We start from the raw sequence: 13,618 nt of genomic DNA on the forward strand, positions 1-13,618 counted from the left end.
CCCAACGTCAGAAGTTAGTCCTGCCCAATCGGAACGCAAGGATCCCAAAGTTGCATTTCCATTGGGCGATACGAAGCCACAGTCTTAGCCAATGCACAACCTCCCTTTTGGCGCCCAACAGGGTTATAAAAAGTGCTGGGCTGGCGCTTTAGGTTTGGCAGCTGCTCGCGGTGCGTTTGGGGCCGTGATGTCGGGACGCGGCAAGCAAGGCGGCAAGGCTCGCGCCAAGGCCAAGACGCGCTCGTCGCGGGCCGGCCTGCAGTTCCCGGTGGGCCGCGTCCACCGCCTGCTCCGCAAGGGCAACTACGCCGAGCGGGTCGGGGCCGGCGCGCCCGTGTACCTGGCGGCCGTGCTCGAGTACCTGACGGCCGAGATCCTGGAGCTGGCGGGCAACGCGGCGCGCGACAACAAGAAGACGCGCATCATCCCGCGCCACCTGCAGCTGGCCATCCGCAACGACGAGGAGCTCAACAAGCTGCTGGGCCGCGTGACCATCGCGCAGGGCGGCGTCCTGCCCAACATCCAGGCCGTGCTGCTGCCCAAGAAGACCGAGAGCCACCACAAGTCCAAATAAGACTAAGGGACGTTGCAAAACAAAGGCTCTTTTCAGAGCCACCTATAGTTTCAAAGAAAAGGCTCATGCACACGATCGGCGTTTTCACATTTTTGGTGCTGTTTCTAGGGAGAAAAAGGAGTAACTCTACTGGTAATCATAGATGTAGTCTAACGTACAGAAAGGGCAATTTGGAGATTGTCAGGGGTGAGGCTAACAGGCTCAGAAAAGCTTGTCCAAAAGTTGCAGGTGGAACCAGACGAGCAAGCCCCTGAGTCCATTTTGATGACGGTCCTGTCAATTACCCGTTGTAAATGGCCAAAAGTAAAAAAGCTAGAATGCAGTCCCAGGACACATTTAGCGATCTGCGGATAGTAGAAGGGTCCTGGAAAAGGACGACCTGACTTAAGTGGTCTAACTAGATACAATTTTCACCAGATGATGGAGTTCTTAGTGGTCATTTCCATTTTCTTTAGGATTTCATTCTGAAGAGTTAGTCTGATTTATTGATTAAAGATACACAGAACTTATGGAGTCCCGTATTGGTAAATCCTTGGTCCTGTTTCTTAGGAGCACATGTATCTGCTTAATTCACTTACAGCTCAGGACACAATGGATGCAACCTAGAATATCTGCCTCCATTGAAATTACTTCTAGGCGGAGGAGACATACAACAGGTTAGATGATAAAAATCCTATGAAGAAAACAGAGAAGCTATAGAGCATAACAGGGATGCCTACTTTAGATAAAGGGTAAGTGTAGATAATTTCTTTAAAGGTATTACTTGATCAGAGGCCTACATAAATCAACAGAAGAGATGAACAAGGTAGATATTAGGGGAGGAGAATTCCAAGTAGAGGGAACTGAAAATGCAAAGGCCTAAGACAGAAAACATGTGGCCTTTGTTGGGAACAGCCAACAGGCCCTTAAGGGTATGATGGAAAAGCAGGAGGTGGGGAGCACAATATAGGACTTTGTAGAGTGAGTGAATTAATGTGTATGAGTAACCAGAAGCAATAGCAATCCTAATCTCCAAGATAATAAATTTGATAATGCCAATCAGATGTGAAAATTTATGGACTCCAACCCCCTTAAAAAAAAAAGACACTATAAAAGTAGTAACTTTATGATGTGGTTCACAAAGATTTAGGAATATGCAGTTTGTAATTCAATACATACAGATTTTTTTGTTACTGAATGGAAGAAAGAAATTTTCCTCTGTCCAAGTTTCTTCTAAGGATTAAATTGACATGACTAAGAATTAAATTGACATGAGGCAGATTAACGGGAGAAAAAACAAAGTTTTATTATGTGCCTGGGGAGGCCCAGTAATGAACCTGAGACCTGAAAGAATGATCAAAGCAGGCAGTTTTTATACATTTTAGACAAAGAGACAAAAAAAGTTGTGAGGATTTGACAGGATAAAGAAAACAGATGTTTGGGAGCCTGAGTTAGGAATTCTAAGTAAAAGTAGGGCTAAGGTAGTAGATTAGTAAAGAAGCAACAAGGGTTGTTTCTACAGCCTGCTTGGCTCCAAATTCCCTACCTCTGGTGATAAGGATGTCTTACTTCTTAGCCCTGGGAAGGTACCTTGAATAGTGGAGATGTGTTTCCTGTTTTCCGGGGCCAGAGGAGGGTGTGATGTCCTTGCACCTGCTGTTTCCCGAGTAGTTTCCATTTGAAAATAATCACTATGCATCGTGGTACACTTTGGGGCGGCCTGCCCCGAGCTCCTACACTACTCCTAGTCTTTGCGTGCAGAAACCCTATTGACTAAGATAAGCATAAAAGGCAAGAGACCTGGGAAAAAGATTACGGTGACATAGCCATGCAGGTGAGGTTCTCTGGGAGCAGATGCCGAGGTGGAGTTTGGGGCGCAAGGTGGGATTAGGCACCAAGAGCTGTGGAAGGAGGAAGAGGAAAGAGAATGGCAGACAGACGCGGGCGCTCTGACTCCGGGGTGGCCTGCCAGCAATTCCCCAGGCTGGGTGAAAATCCCCCTGGACCAGTCTTTCTGGCCCCACTTCGCTCCGCCCGGGCTGTGGGCTGCCCTGGACAAGCGTGTGACCTTGAGTGGAGTAAAGCAAAGCCCGGGGGAGCGCAGCGGCTGCCCAGCTTCAGACCGCATTCACTCCGCAGCGGGGCAGCAAGTCATCGCGGGGGCGGGCGAGGGGGGCGCCCTCTGGACACCACATTTTGATGTCTCTGACATACATTAATATGAATATGAAGATCAACGTTACGTCAATGATGGTATTTGAAAAACTTTTTAGCATATATAGCTAGTATTAACTACTTTCATCAGGGAATTCAAAAGGGATGTGTTTTCTTTTTAGAGAAAGAATGAGAAAACCAACAGACTTTCTGAAAACCTTTAGTAACGTTATATACTCCCGTAAGAGTCTTAGATGCTTCCATCCTTGCAAATGCAAGGTGACATAAAACGATTCTAAGGTCTACAAGAGGATCTTCCACCGGCCTGCTCTCCTGCCTCCAGGTCCAGCAAATCACTTCACGCATCTGCTACTGGGAAAGAATCCAGCTTTGCCCCATTAGGTGAAAGTTTCAAGATGGATAGCTGAGGCCCAAAGGAGAGGAGAGTGAGCCTTTAAGGAGAGGTTATAAGGGTAGAATCCCCATGATGAGATTTGAGATTAGCACTCTTACAAGAAGAGGAAGAGACCAGCGCACCTCCCTCCCCACAGCCCACAAACAAATCGCGTGAGCATGCAGGGAGATGGCAACCCCTACAAGCCAGGAAACAGGTCTGAGCAGACACTGAGTCTGTCCGCACCTTGATCTTGTACTTCCTAGACTCCAGAACAGTGAAAAATAACTGCGTCGCTGCATGAACTGGGGAGATCCTGGGCCCTAGGGCCTCGACCCAGCCAGACCCAAAGGAAGTCCACGAAGGTTCTCTTGGGCTTGTCCTGAGAAGGAATTCAAGGACAGACATGTACACAGGGGACACGTGACAGAGGCAGGAAAGTTTATTAAAGCAAAAAGTAACACTCTCAAGATACGAGAGCAGGCAGCTCAAGAGGGAAAGAGCTGTGTGCCCCAGGAGCTGGGTTTCTGTCTTTTATTGACAGTTGTTAACTAGGGGGCAGAATATTTATTACTTGGGGCTGGAAGCAGGGTTTCCAGCCTTTTCTTCCTCACTTGCTCAGGGCTTTCCTGTCGTGGTGCTGCCATCGTGGGCCTGTCTGGTGGGATCCGGCTTCTCGCGGATGCTGCCAGGACAGGCCTCTGACCTTCCCCACAGCTCCTTGCTGGCCTCCGGGCATCCTGTTAGAGCCTCACTAACTGTCTAACATCTGTTAAGCCACCCAGCCTATCGCTTCTCGGCCTTTTGGCTAAGATCAAGTGTAGTATCTGTTCTTATCAATTTAAGCCACCCAGCCTGTGGCATTTGTCATACCATCTCCAACTGAGGAAGACAAGAAAGTCCAGTGTTACTTCTTCAGTCAGATTCTCACTTTGTAAGAGGGAAATGTGTAAATCAGGATATTATCCACCCCAACACCCAGCCCGCACATACCTGCCTTCTCTTAACTACCTGGTCTTACATACTTTGGTCTAAAGTGTGCAAAACTTGGGTGAGAATGTTCAAAAGAAGATGTTAGAAAATTTTAGCAGGAGTATCACTATCAGATTTGCATTAACAAATACCAAATGAGAAAGAATAAAAACTAGATTTAATTATCCAAGTAATGTTTACTGAAAATGGGGATCCCAGTTAATACATACTTTTCCCCATGTTCCATTCTTCACCCCCTCATCATCATTCCTATCACTAGATGGAGCTGTTGTAACGCACTGGGGATAGGGAACAATTGTAAGGTCAAATCTAATATTTGATATCAAAAAATCAAATATTTATACCCCAAAGTAACTGCATGATTCAGATAATAATGACAAAAATCTCAGAAATACATGTGGTTATGGATAATGAGGATGCCTGACTAAGGACAAAAGAATATAACTTTATACCAGGCTGACTGTTGACATGGCTTCACTTACCAGGGAATCTCAATCCTAGGTGTGCTATTCTAAGCACCCGATAGGAGTTTTGATTATTTACAAGAATGCCTGACTGACATCTAGATCCATAACTGGCTGTTGGTATATGAATTTAAGATCCCAAGTCTTCCTTGGAATATATAAAGGAAAATATCAAAAGAACTCTGAGGGTAAAATTGCTCGTGCAAATGAGTATTGTTTGGCCTATCAAAAGCTAACCTCCTTCTATTCATGGTAGAATTGCTAAACTCATTGATATTTTTGTGGGGAAATCATTGCATCTCCTACTTTGTTTGCTTCAAAAGTTTACAAATTAATAAAATTATCAGACCAGAACTACAAAGCATTGTCAGGGATCGGCCTTTCTGATGTGGTCTGGCACTACCGCTAAATAAATCAGAAGGCTCCCTGAACATACTAGTCAGTCTCCAAAATGTCCTTTCAGTAGGTCAGTTTACATAAAGAGATAATATTAGAGTTGTCCCGTCCCTCTCCTGGGGAGAAGTAGTACTGTGTTACAGTGGTCATTTCCCCCCACTCTACCCTCAAGAACTAACCCACCAGTGTTTCCAGAAGCGACTAGAAATCATGGTGAGCTGCCTCTCTTCCCCCAGTGCATCAGGTATGACGGTGCAGTGGCGCTTGATTTCAGTGTCTGACCAAGTGTGTGGTCAGCTATTCTTCATCTCTTACCACCCATCCAATGTTTGCACCAAGTGGAGAGGAGGAGGAAGTTTAAGTCTGCCGAAAAGATCAAGAATTCAGCTCCAGACATATTAAATGTGAAACGCGTATCAGACATCCAGGGGAGGTACCAACCAAGAGGCTGAATATCACATTTGGAGTTGGGGGTAGAGGTCTTGGCTGAAATCCCAGAGTGTGGGTACAACCAGATCTAATCCCCAAGGAAGTGAGAGAAGGTGGAGAACAAGACCGAGCCTTGAGGACTTGAGGGCGGAAGCATGAACCAGTGCATAAAGCTGAGGACTGGGGGCCAAGGAAAAGGGACAAACGTCAGGGTGCGGGGTCCAAAGGAAGAAATGTTTCCAGAGAAGGGAGCGGCCACCCGTGTCAGGTGCTGTCCGGAAGTCAAGCACAATGAGGGCAATCAAGTACTAGTTAGTGAAATGTGAACGTGTAAGCGGAGTGTTGGGGAAACGCAGGCTGAAATCCATTCCCTAAAAGCAATGCGATGAAGGAAAGAAGACAGTGTGATGACACTTTCAGAAACCGGAAAGACAGTGACGTCAGTCGCTCAAAGGGTAATCGGGGAGCAAGGGAACGCGTCTTCCAGATGAAGGAAATAAAAGCATCTCTGAATCCTGATAGGAAGGATCCCCTAGAGATTTGTTTTTTAATAATATAGGAGAGAGGGAAGAGTTGCTAAAACTATTATGCCCTTGCGTAGGAGAGAGCTTCTGAAATTTATTTCTTCTTCTTCTTCTTCTTTTTTAAGATTTTATTTATTTATTTGACAGAGAGAGACACAGCGAGAGCCCGATGCGGGACTCCATCCCAGGACCCTGGGATCATGACCTGAGCCGAAGGCAGACGCTTAATGACTGAGCCACCCAGGCGCCCCTGGAAATTTATTTCTTATAGGAAATGCAAGAATGTCAGGAGGAGGTAAGTGCCTGGCCTTGGTGAATGTAGAGCTCGTAGGTTAGACTAGGCCAGCCTGGCTTATCCGCACGGTCAGCGTGGTGACGGGTCAGACAAGATCCTCAGAAAGGCCTTTAAGTACAAAAAGCACAAGAAAAGAGGCTGTCCTCCGGGGCTTTGCCACACCGAGGACCAGGGGACACAGGATTGGCTTTCCCGTCTCCTCAGAGAGAGACACACGCAGATCAATCCAACTGCCAAAAACAGGCCAGTGGAGAATGCCGAAGGGCACGAGTGTCCACAGCAGCTTTCTAAATCGGGGGATTTGGAAGAAGCCCCCAAGAGAAGGAGAGGGAAAAGAGGGCCGCCTCCAGCAGGCCTGAGCAGGCAGCAGTCCGCATTCCCCTCCTTCGGCTGACCCGAGACCAGAAAAATCCCTACTTCCCTTCTGGGATCAAAACCTTCATCTGAGGGCGCCTGGGTGGCTCAGCCGGTTGGGCGGCTGCCTTCGGCTCAGGTCATGACCCCACGGTCCTGGGATGGAGCCCCACATGGGGCTCCCTGCTCGGCGGGGAGCCTGCTTCTCCCTCTGCCTGCCACTGCCCCTGCTTGTGCGCTCTCTCTGTCAAATAAATAAATAAAATATTAAAAAAAAAAAAACTTCATCTGAGGAGCAGGTAATTCTTCAGCAAACCTGCCAGTGTTAGGATGGATGTGGCTTTGTGTAACCTAGAAGAAAAGAGACAAAGAAACTCTCAGAAAATTAAGCACAGCATTTTGGCTCTGCTGAGAAGCGTCATGTAGACAGCTGTTGACATGCTTCTGAACTCCTTCGCTTGCATTTTCTGTGGATCTTTTCCCACCCGTGGCCCTAACCCGGCATCCACCGGCCACACACAATAAAACCAGGCTTCGGTGCGTGGCCACCGGCTGTTGGGAGAAGCCGCTTTCATAAAGCATGGAATTGCAGTCTCTGTCCATCATTCATTCTGCGGCCAAGCAATATTCACGCAGAACCTGCTAAAAGTGGAGCCCGGAGCAGAACTACTGAACAGAACAGTTATTTCTTCTGGGGGCACAGTGGGGTAGGGAGGGGAGAGCAGACTGCCTGTTAATTAGAGTCATTGCAGTAAGTAATATGTCCTAATGTCATAATAAGGGGCACTGAAAGAGAAGAAAAAGGGATCACGGAACAGAGAAAATACAATTTAACCTACACTGGCAAGGAATGCCTTGCGTGGAGCGGGGAGGTCAGGGGCAGCTTCCCCGACGGACTGAAGCTAGCAAATCGGACCGGGCAAAGAGCAGGCAGGTCGGCAGGGCAGCCTGCGGGGCGGGGCGGGGGCGGGGGGGGGTGCCCCGTGGAGCCTCCGGGCCGCACGAGCCGTACGCTGTTCCCTCCCGGTTCTGGCAAGCCCGTAAGCCCGAGAGAGAGCGGTCCTAAGGCGGCTGGAGCCGGTGCGGGCCGCGTGGCCTGCGGGCCTCGGGCAGGTGCGCGCCTCAGGACCCGGGGACCCCCGCGAGGGGCAGGACTGCGCGCCCGGCCCCCGCAGATCCTCACCACTTGGGCCACAAATGGTTCCCGGGAAGGTTCTCTTCGAAGCCGCGCCTCTCCAGCCGGGGCCAGAGGTCGGAGCACTTTGAACGGCGGCCAGAGACGCGCGCGGCTGGGAGTGGACGTGCGGGCGGTGGGTCCGTGAGTGCGAGGGGCCGCCGGCGTCGGCCAGGTCCCTGCGGGGACACTTACTTCTCCCCTTTGGTTTGTTTGCCCGAAGCGCGACCCTGGGGGGAGCAGCAGGACGAGGCGGCCCCCGGGGGCCGTTCTGGGGCAGGCCGCCAGCCGAGGCGCGCGGTCGGGCGGGCGGGCCGTGGTCCCGGGAACCGGGGCAGGCGGCCCCCGGCGGCGCGCCCTGATCGTATAGTGGTGGCCGCAGCAACCTCGGCTCGAGGCCGAGTCACGGCAGGAGTCCCGGGCTCCTCGGCACGCCTCCGCCTTTTCCCGCGCGCGTCCGCGGAACCCGAGATGCCCGCGCTCTCGTGGGGGTGCTTCTCTCCCCAGCCATTCCCAAGTCCCACGGTGCTGTTGGCACCGGCTGGAAGTCCCAAGAAGAAACTGAGGTAATAGAAATGAACCTAGAAATCCTTTCCTTTTAAGCGCCAGGGAATGCGCCCCCGGGTTGATGGTGGCAATCTGTCCTAGCGCACGAACGGCACATGCCACCCGTCGGGGCTGGGCCGGTGCGGAGCAATTGTGAACGTCTGGAGAAAATGGGAAGAACTTTTGGGGGGAAACATTATGGCTCAGAAGTATATCTAGCCTCTTCAGCTGCCAGAGCGATTTAGAAAGGGGCAGGTGGACCGGGTAAGGTGGGTGTAGAGGAGAGCCAACCTGAGGTGGGAGGGGGCTGGAAGGGGACAAGCAGACCCCCACGGAACTTCCAGAAGCCTGCTTCTGCCATGGCACAGCGCTCTGACAACGCACAAGTTGCTTCTCATCTCCCCCTGAGCCTTGCAGATATTGAAGGCCCCACAATGACTATCTTCTGCATGAGGATCTTCCATTTCCAAAAGCCTTCCCTTCTTAAAGGCTGAACTAGCCCCCATTCCTCCCCCAACCGTCTGACACAGATTCTGAAACTCGCACCAGCAAACCTTCAGAGATACTGTAACTGGGCTGAAGTGGCTTATACTTTGGATGTCATCCCTCTGGTGGCCCCAGAGGCTTCATTCCACTCACGGTGTCATCCATGGTCACCTGTATCACATCTGTTCTTTCATGTGTGTTATTTCTACTCGGTTTTCCCTGGGTGAGGACAGGAATCAAGTATGTATTGACCCAGAAGGACCAGTTCCTGTCGATTCTTCTGCCACCAGTGAATGAGGAACGTCTGATTTCGAACAGAGACAAACCCCTGAATCTTGCACACATTTTCTTCCATTCTTACTGGCCTGAGTCGCAGGAAGTCACAGACTATGGCCCAGAGGCTACCTCTTCATAACAGGGTTAGGGTCCTAAATCTGGTACTGAATTAACCTGTAGCACCAGGTGAGTGAGGGGATAAAGAAGACCAATACTCTGGATTTGCTCAAAAAAGAGAGAGCTTGCTTGGCATGTACCAAATGGTACTTGGCGCCAAGCACATGTCTATATTAGATGTATCAAGGTCTCTGGCTCATGAGTATATTGTGTAGCTTTGAATAAGCATCAGCCAATCTGGTATAAACTGAGCTGGGGAATTGTGACAAAAACTTTGCATTTTCCAGGTATCCTTTTATGAGTGCATGAATGTCAGTCTGGGAGCATCCTACACAACCTACTGACAACTTTTGCAAAGAGAAAACTGCCCTCCTCTCTGGCATTCATGATCTGGTTTTTAAATTTCTCTGTGCCTCATCATCCTCATCTCTCAGGGGATGTTAATGAGAATGACCACTTTTTACAACTGTTCTAAAGACTTAAGGGCCTAATATGCATGATGGCACTAGCTTACTGAGGTACAAACCAAAAACATGATCAAATAAGCCATGGTTGTTATTGTTAAAAGAATAAATCTCATTGCTACTTCTATGGATGAAGGCCTTTGTGCAGCAGTGATGTTGCAAACACCAGTGTAAACTCGGCATCTTTTTTATTTTTTTCAAAGAGTTTATTTATTTATGTGAGAGAGAGAGAGAGAGAGAGAGAGCAGGAGAGGGGGGAAGGTCAGAGGGAGAAGCAGACTCCCCGCTGAGCAGGGAGCCCGAAGCGGGACTCGATCCTGAGACTCCAGGATCATGACCTGAGCCGAAGGCAGTCGCTTAACCAACTGAGCCACCCAGGCAACCTCAGCATCTTTTCCAAATGCCTGCAATCTTGTGCTATTTTTATGGTAATGAGCTAATTCCCACCACGGCAGGCAGAGTTTTGTCCATCCTCGGGATTAAGGCTTACTTCAAGATTTCAGCTAGTCTATTTCTAAAGCTGATCATCGCCAAAATGTTTCCCAACAATAGGCTATCGATTTGGGGAAGGCACGGAGAGGGGTCTTGGAGAAAGGCAGATCGTAGGAAGAAGGCCACAAATCAGGGAATCAGGAAAAGGAAAGACTGACGTCCAAGAAACGTTCTTTTACTATGAGCAGAAGTCTGGACTAGCACACTAGGCAGGGGCTTGGAGTGTGCAGCCATCATCTGTCTGTACTCGGACCATTCTAGCATCTCCTTTATGCCAGCATGGCTGCTCGTATTTTGGAAAGCTTTTCAACAGGAGAAACGAGGGGCTTTTCCTCCAGGACCTCACAAAGAACCTCAGGAGAGAAAGCTTAAGACATGTATAGGTGCTGGCCTTGGGATGAGCCAGGTGGCGAGCAGAAGGTCCCGGCTCCCAGCAACAAGATTTAGAAGCAGCCCTACACTTGGTTAAGGATCTTAACCTCCACAGGCCTCCAGAGGCTTTCTTACTGCTCTGTGTCCTCCAGCCTTCTTAGTCTTCCCTTGAAGTGTGAGGCCCAGGGCAGGACAGACTCCTAAGGACAGAGGGTGGAAAAGGAGGGGGGCAGATCGGAGCAGATCAGGTACAGCAGTCCTAATGAGAAGAGACAGAAAGGGTGACTCACGTGGTATCTCCCTCATGGCTCTTGGTAGACCCAAGGCTGAGAATCAGTTTTTAGCAATTCTCCTCCACTGCTTTAGCTAAAATATCTAAAATCCTTGCTTTTCACATTTCAGCCTGTGAGCAGCCTATAATTCATTTTTATGTCTATTTTAAAGCATGGATTTTTTTCCCCCAAATATGGATAATTGAGTCCGCACTACTTAATGAATAGTTGACATTGCCCTCTGCCCAGTCCTGCCACCTGGGTCAGATACCATGGTTTCATTATTTGCTTTGGTCTATATTGTGCCATCTATTCTGTTCCATTGGTTTACTTATATACCTTTGCAAAAATACCATATATGTTCATTGTTATCCTTTGCAGCACCTGTAATATTCACAAGAGGAAGCATTTCAGGGCGCCTGGGTGGCTCAGTCAGTTAAGCGTCTGCCTTCCACTCAGGTCATGATCCCGGGGTCCTGGGATTGAGTCCTGCATCAGGCTCCCTGCTCAGCGGGGAGTCCACTTCTCCCTCTCCTTCTGCCCCTCGCACTGCTCATGTTTGCTCTCTCTCAAATAAATAAATTTTAAAAATCTTTTTTTAAGATTTTTTTTAAAAATCTTTAAAAAAAAGAAAGAGGAAGCAGTTCTACCATTTTTCTTCGTTTTAAAAATGATTTAGCTTGCCAAAGCTCTCTAGTCCTTCCCAGTATTAGAATCTGTTGGAATTCTGACTGAACTCTCACTTAATATATATTATAATTTTAAAGAAACTTTGCATTATTTTATAAAGCTCTTGCTTTCATTAATATGGTGTATCTCTATATTTACTTGAGCAGTTTTTGATCTTTCCATATTTCCTAACTCTTCCTGTGTAAATATCACACATAATTTGTCAGATTAATTCTTAGGTATAGTGTTTCAAGCCTTATTTTCTATATGCTTCTGAATTAAAATTATGAACAGTATCTAGAAAATGTGCTAAACTCATTCATTGATTTTTAAACACCTATCGATTCTGTTTTCTCTATAGATGTCACATCATCGGCAACTAACAGTTGCTTATTTATTCCTTTTTATTCCTTATCTATTCCTTTCCAATTTTAAATCGTCCTAACAGACTATGAATTCTCCTCCCACATGGGATGAATAATGTTATTTTTATTTGCACAGTTTTCAATAGATCTTATTATTTCAACCCCACATTCATCCCCCAGTTATCGAAATCTCTTTTGAGGATGTCTACCCACATCCAAGCTGCTCTCTGCTTTTCATCTCCTTGAGCTTGTCTTCCCCAGACATTCCTGACCTCTTGCAGTCTGGCTCCCTGTGAACACGTGAGGCTCCTGTCATCTTGGCCCATCCCTCGCTCATCTCTTATGCTGTATTTATACCTCATACTTTCTGTGTCTCAAGTCTCCCTATTTCTCAACTGACATTTCATGTTTACAGAGATCCTGGGGAAGGGGGTACTAAAGGTAAATTTTACAAAGCAAAGTACATTTGAAAACGTCTCTCTTTTATGTTCCTACTTGATGGATACTCGGGTTTCACACTGAATCTAGGGTGGATTTCATCTTCTTTAAGATTGGAAGCCGTTGCTTCATTGTCTTCTAGCTTTCAGTGTCAACCTTGAAAAATCAGCTGTTCTGTTAACTGATCCTTTTTGTGACTTGTGGTCCCCTCCACACACCCAGAAGATTTTATGTTGTTTTCTGTTTGCTGGGTAGTCAAGGATCGGACTATTTTTTAACCTTTTGACTGAATATTCAGTGATCCCTGACTGCCTAGAATTTTTTTTTTTTTTTAGGGTTGTGATATGTACCCGATTTTTCGAAGTTTATCTTCCTTGCATTTTCCCTATTATTTATTTTTGAAGTAATATTTAGCTATAACACATCCTCGTCTTTTCCTCAACTATAATTTTTTTCTCTCCTTCAGCACTATGTTTTTGCTTGATATTCCAGACTATCCCACACTTTCCGATCCACTTGTTGAGTTTTTCATTTCTGATCATATATTTTTGTTTTCCAGAAGCCTCCTTCCTTGTGCAGAGGGATCACCTGTTGTTTGGGTATTCGACGCTGTGCCCCACCTCTCTGAGTACCTCCGTGTATTCTCAGCACTGTTCCATCGACCGAGCCCTTATCCCTCAAGTTGCGTTTGTTTCTGTGTTTTTAGTTCCTTTCTGTAATATAGTCTTCAAATCTGTGACAATTCTGACTTTTCTATTCCTAGCTAAGAGCAGGACACTGGAAAGGTGACCGGCAGCTCGGGCCCTTCGACGGCACGGGTTCCCCGGGAGGGCAAGCGGCCCTGAAGAGGGCCGGGAAGGCTCCGTGTGGGGCCGAGGTCTTTGCAGACGGGCCCCGTTTCCAGCGCAGCCGTTGGCCGCGTGCAGCGCCCCCAGGCCGGGCACCTGGGCTGTGTCCTGACCCGCGCCCCATCCCCGCCCCGCGCCCAGGGGCACAGTCGTGGGAATTCCTGCAGGTCCGCCTCGAGCACGCAGGCTTCCTTCTGACCCTCCCGGTGGCTGGACGCGGCAGGAACAAGACCATCCCGTGACGCCAGCCTGCGGCTGAGCGGCGTAGGAAGGTGCATCTCCTACTAAACAGCCCGCAAGTCTGTGTTTCTCTCAGCGCTCTCAGAAAGCCTTAGGAGGAAAAAAAAAAAAAAAAAGGAAAAGAAAGGAAAGGAAAGCACTGAAAACAAAACGCGAAGCGAACCCGCCGCTGGCCTTCGAGCAGGGGCCGAAAAGAGCGCTGTCGTCACTGGTTCCACTGGGGATCGAACCCAGGACCTTCTGCGTGTAAAGCAGACGTGATAACCACTACACTATGGAACCGCAGGCGGCTGAGAGCTCGCC

General features: G+C 48.3%; 1 protein-coding gene, 1 non-coding gene and 1 pseudogene across 2 annotated transcripts; 2 read left to right on the top strand and 1 right to left on the bottom strand.

The window, feature by feature from the left end:
• Window positions 1–172: 172 nt before the first annotated feature.
• On the top strand, window positions 173–611 carry LOC114199796 (histone H2A type 1-E). The gene has a single exon (XM_028091803.2). It carries the CDS (start codon window positions 188–190, stop codon window positions 572–574), a length of 387 nt encoding a protein of 128 aa, XP_027947604.2. The 5' UTR covers window positions 173–187; the 3' UTR covers window positions 575–611.
• A 3,278-nt stretch (window positions 612–3,889) lies between these two features.
• On the top strand, window positions 3,890–4,017 carry LOC114199812 (U2 spliceosomal RNA; annotated as a pseudogene).
• A 9,507-nt stretch (window positions 4,018–13,524) lies between these two features.
• On the bottom strand, window positions 13,525–13,597 carry TRNAV-UAC (transfer RNA valine (anticodon UAC)). Its single transcript has one exon. It is a non-coding gene; the product is annotated as a tRNA-Val (tRNA).
• Window positions 13,598–13,618: the final 21 nt, after the last annotated feature.

This window comes from Eumetopias jubatus, unplaced genomic scaffold (genome assembly GCF_037043125.1).
Source record: "Eumetopias jubatus isolate StellerSeaLion01/CBP00866 unplaced genomic scaffold, mEumJub1_p1.0 scaffold_6, whole genome shotgun sequence".
Taxonomy (NCBI): Eukaryota; Metazoa; Chordata; class Mammalia; order Carnivora; family Otariidae; genus Eumetopias; species Eumetopias jubatus.

Bases quoted from the DNA above. Each gene is read 5' to 3' on its own strand.
- LOC114199796 (XM_028091803.2), top strand. From the start codon at position 188: ATGTCGGGACGCGGCAAGCAAGGCGGCAAGGCTCGCGCCAAGGCCAAG.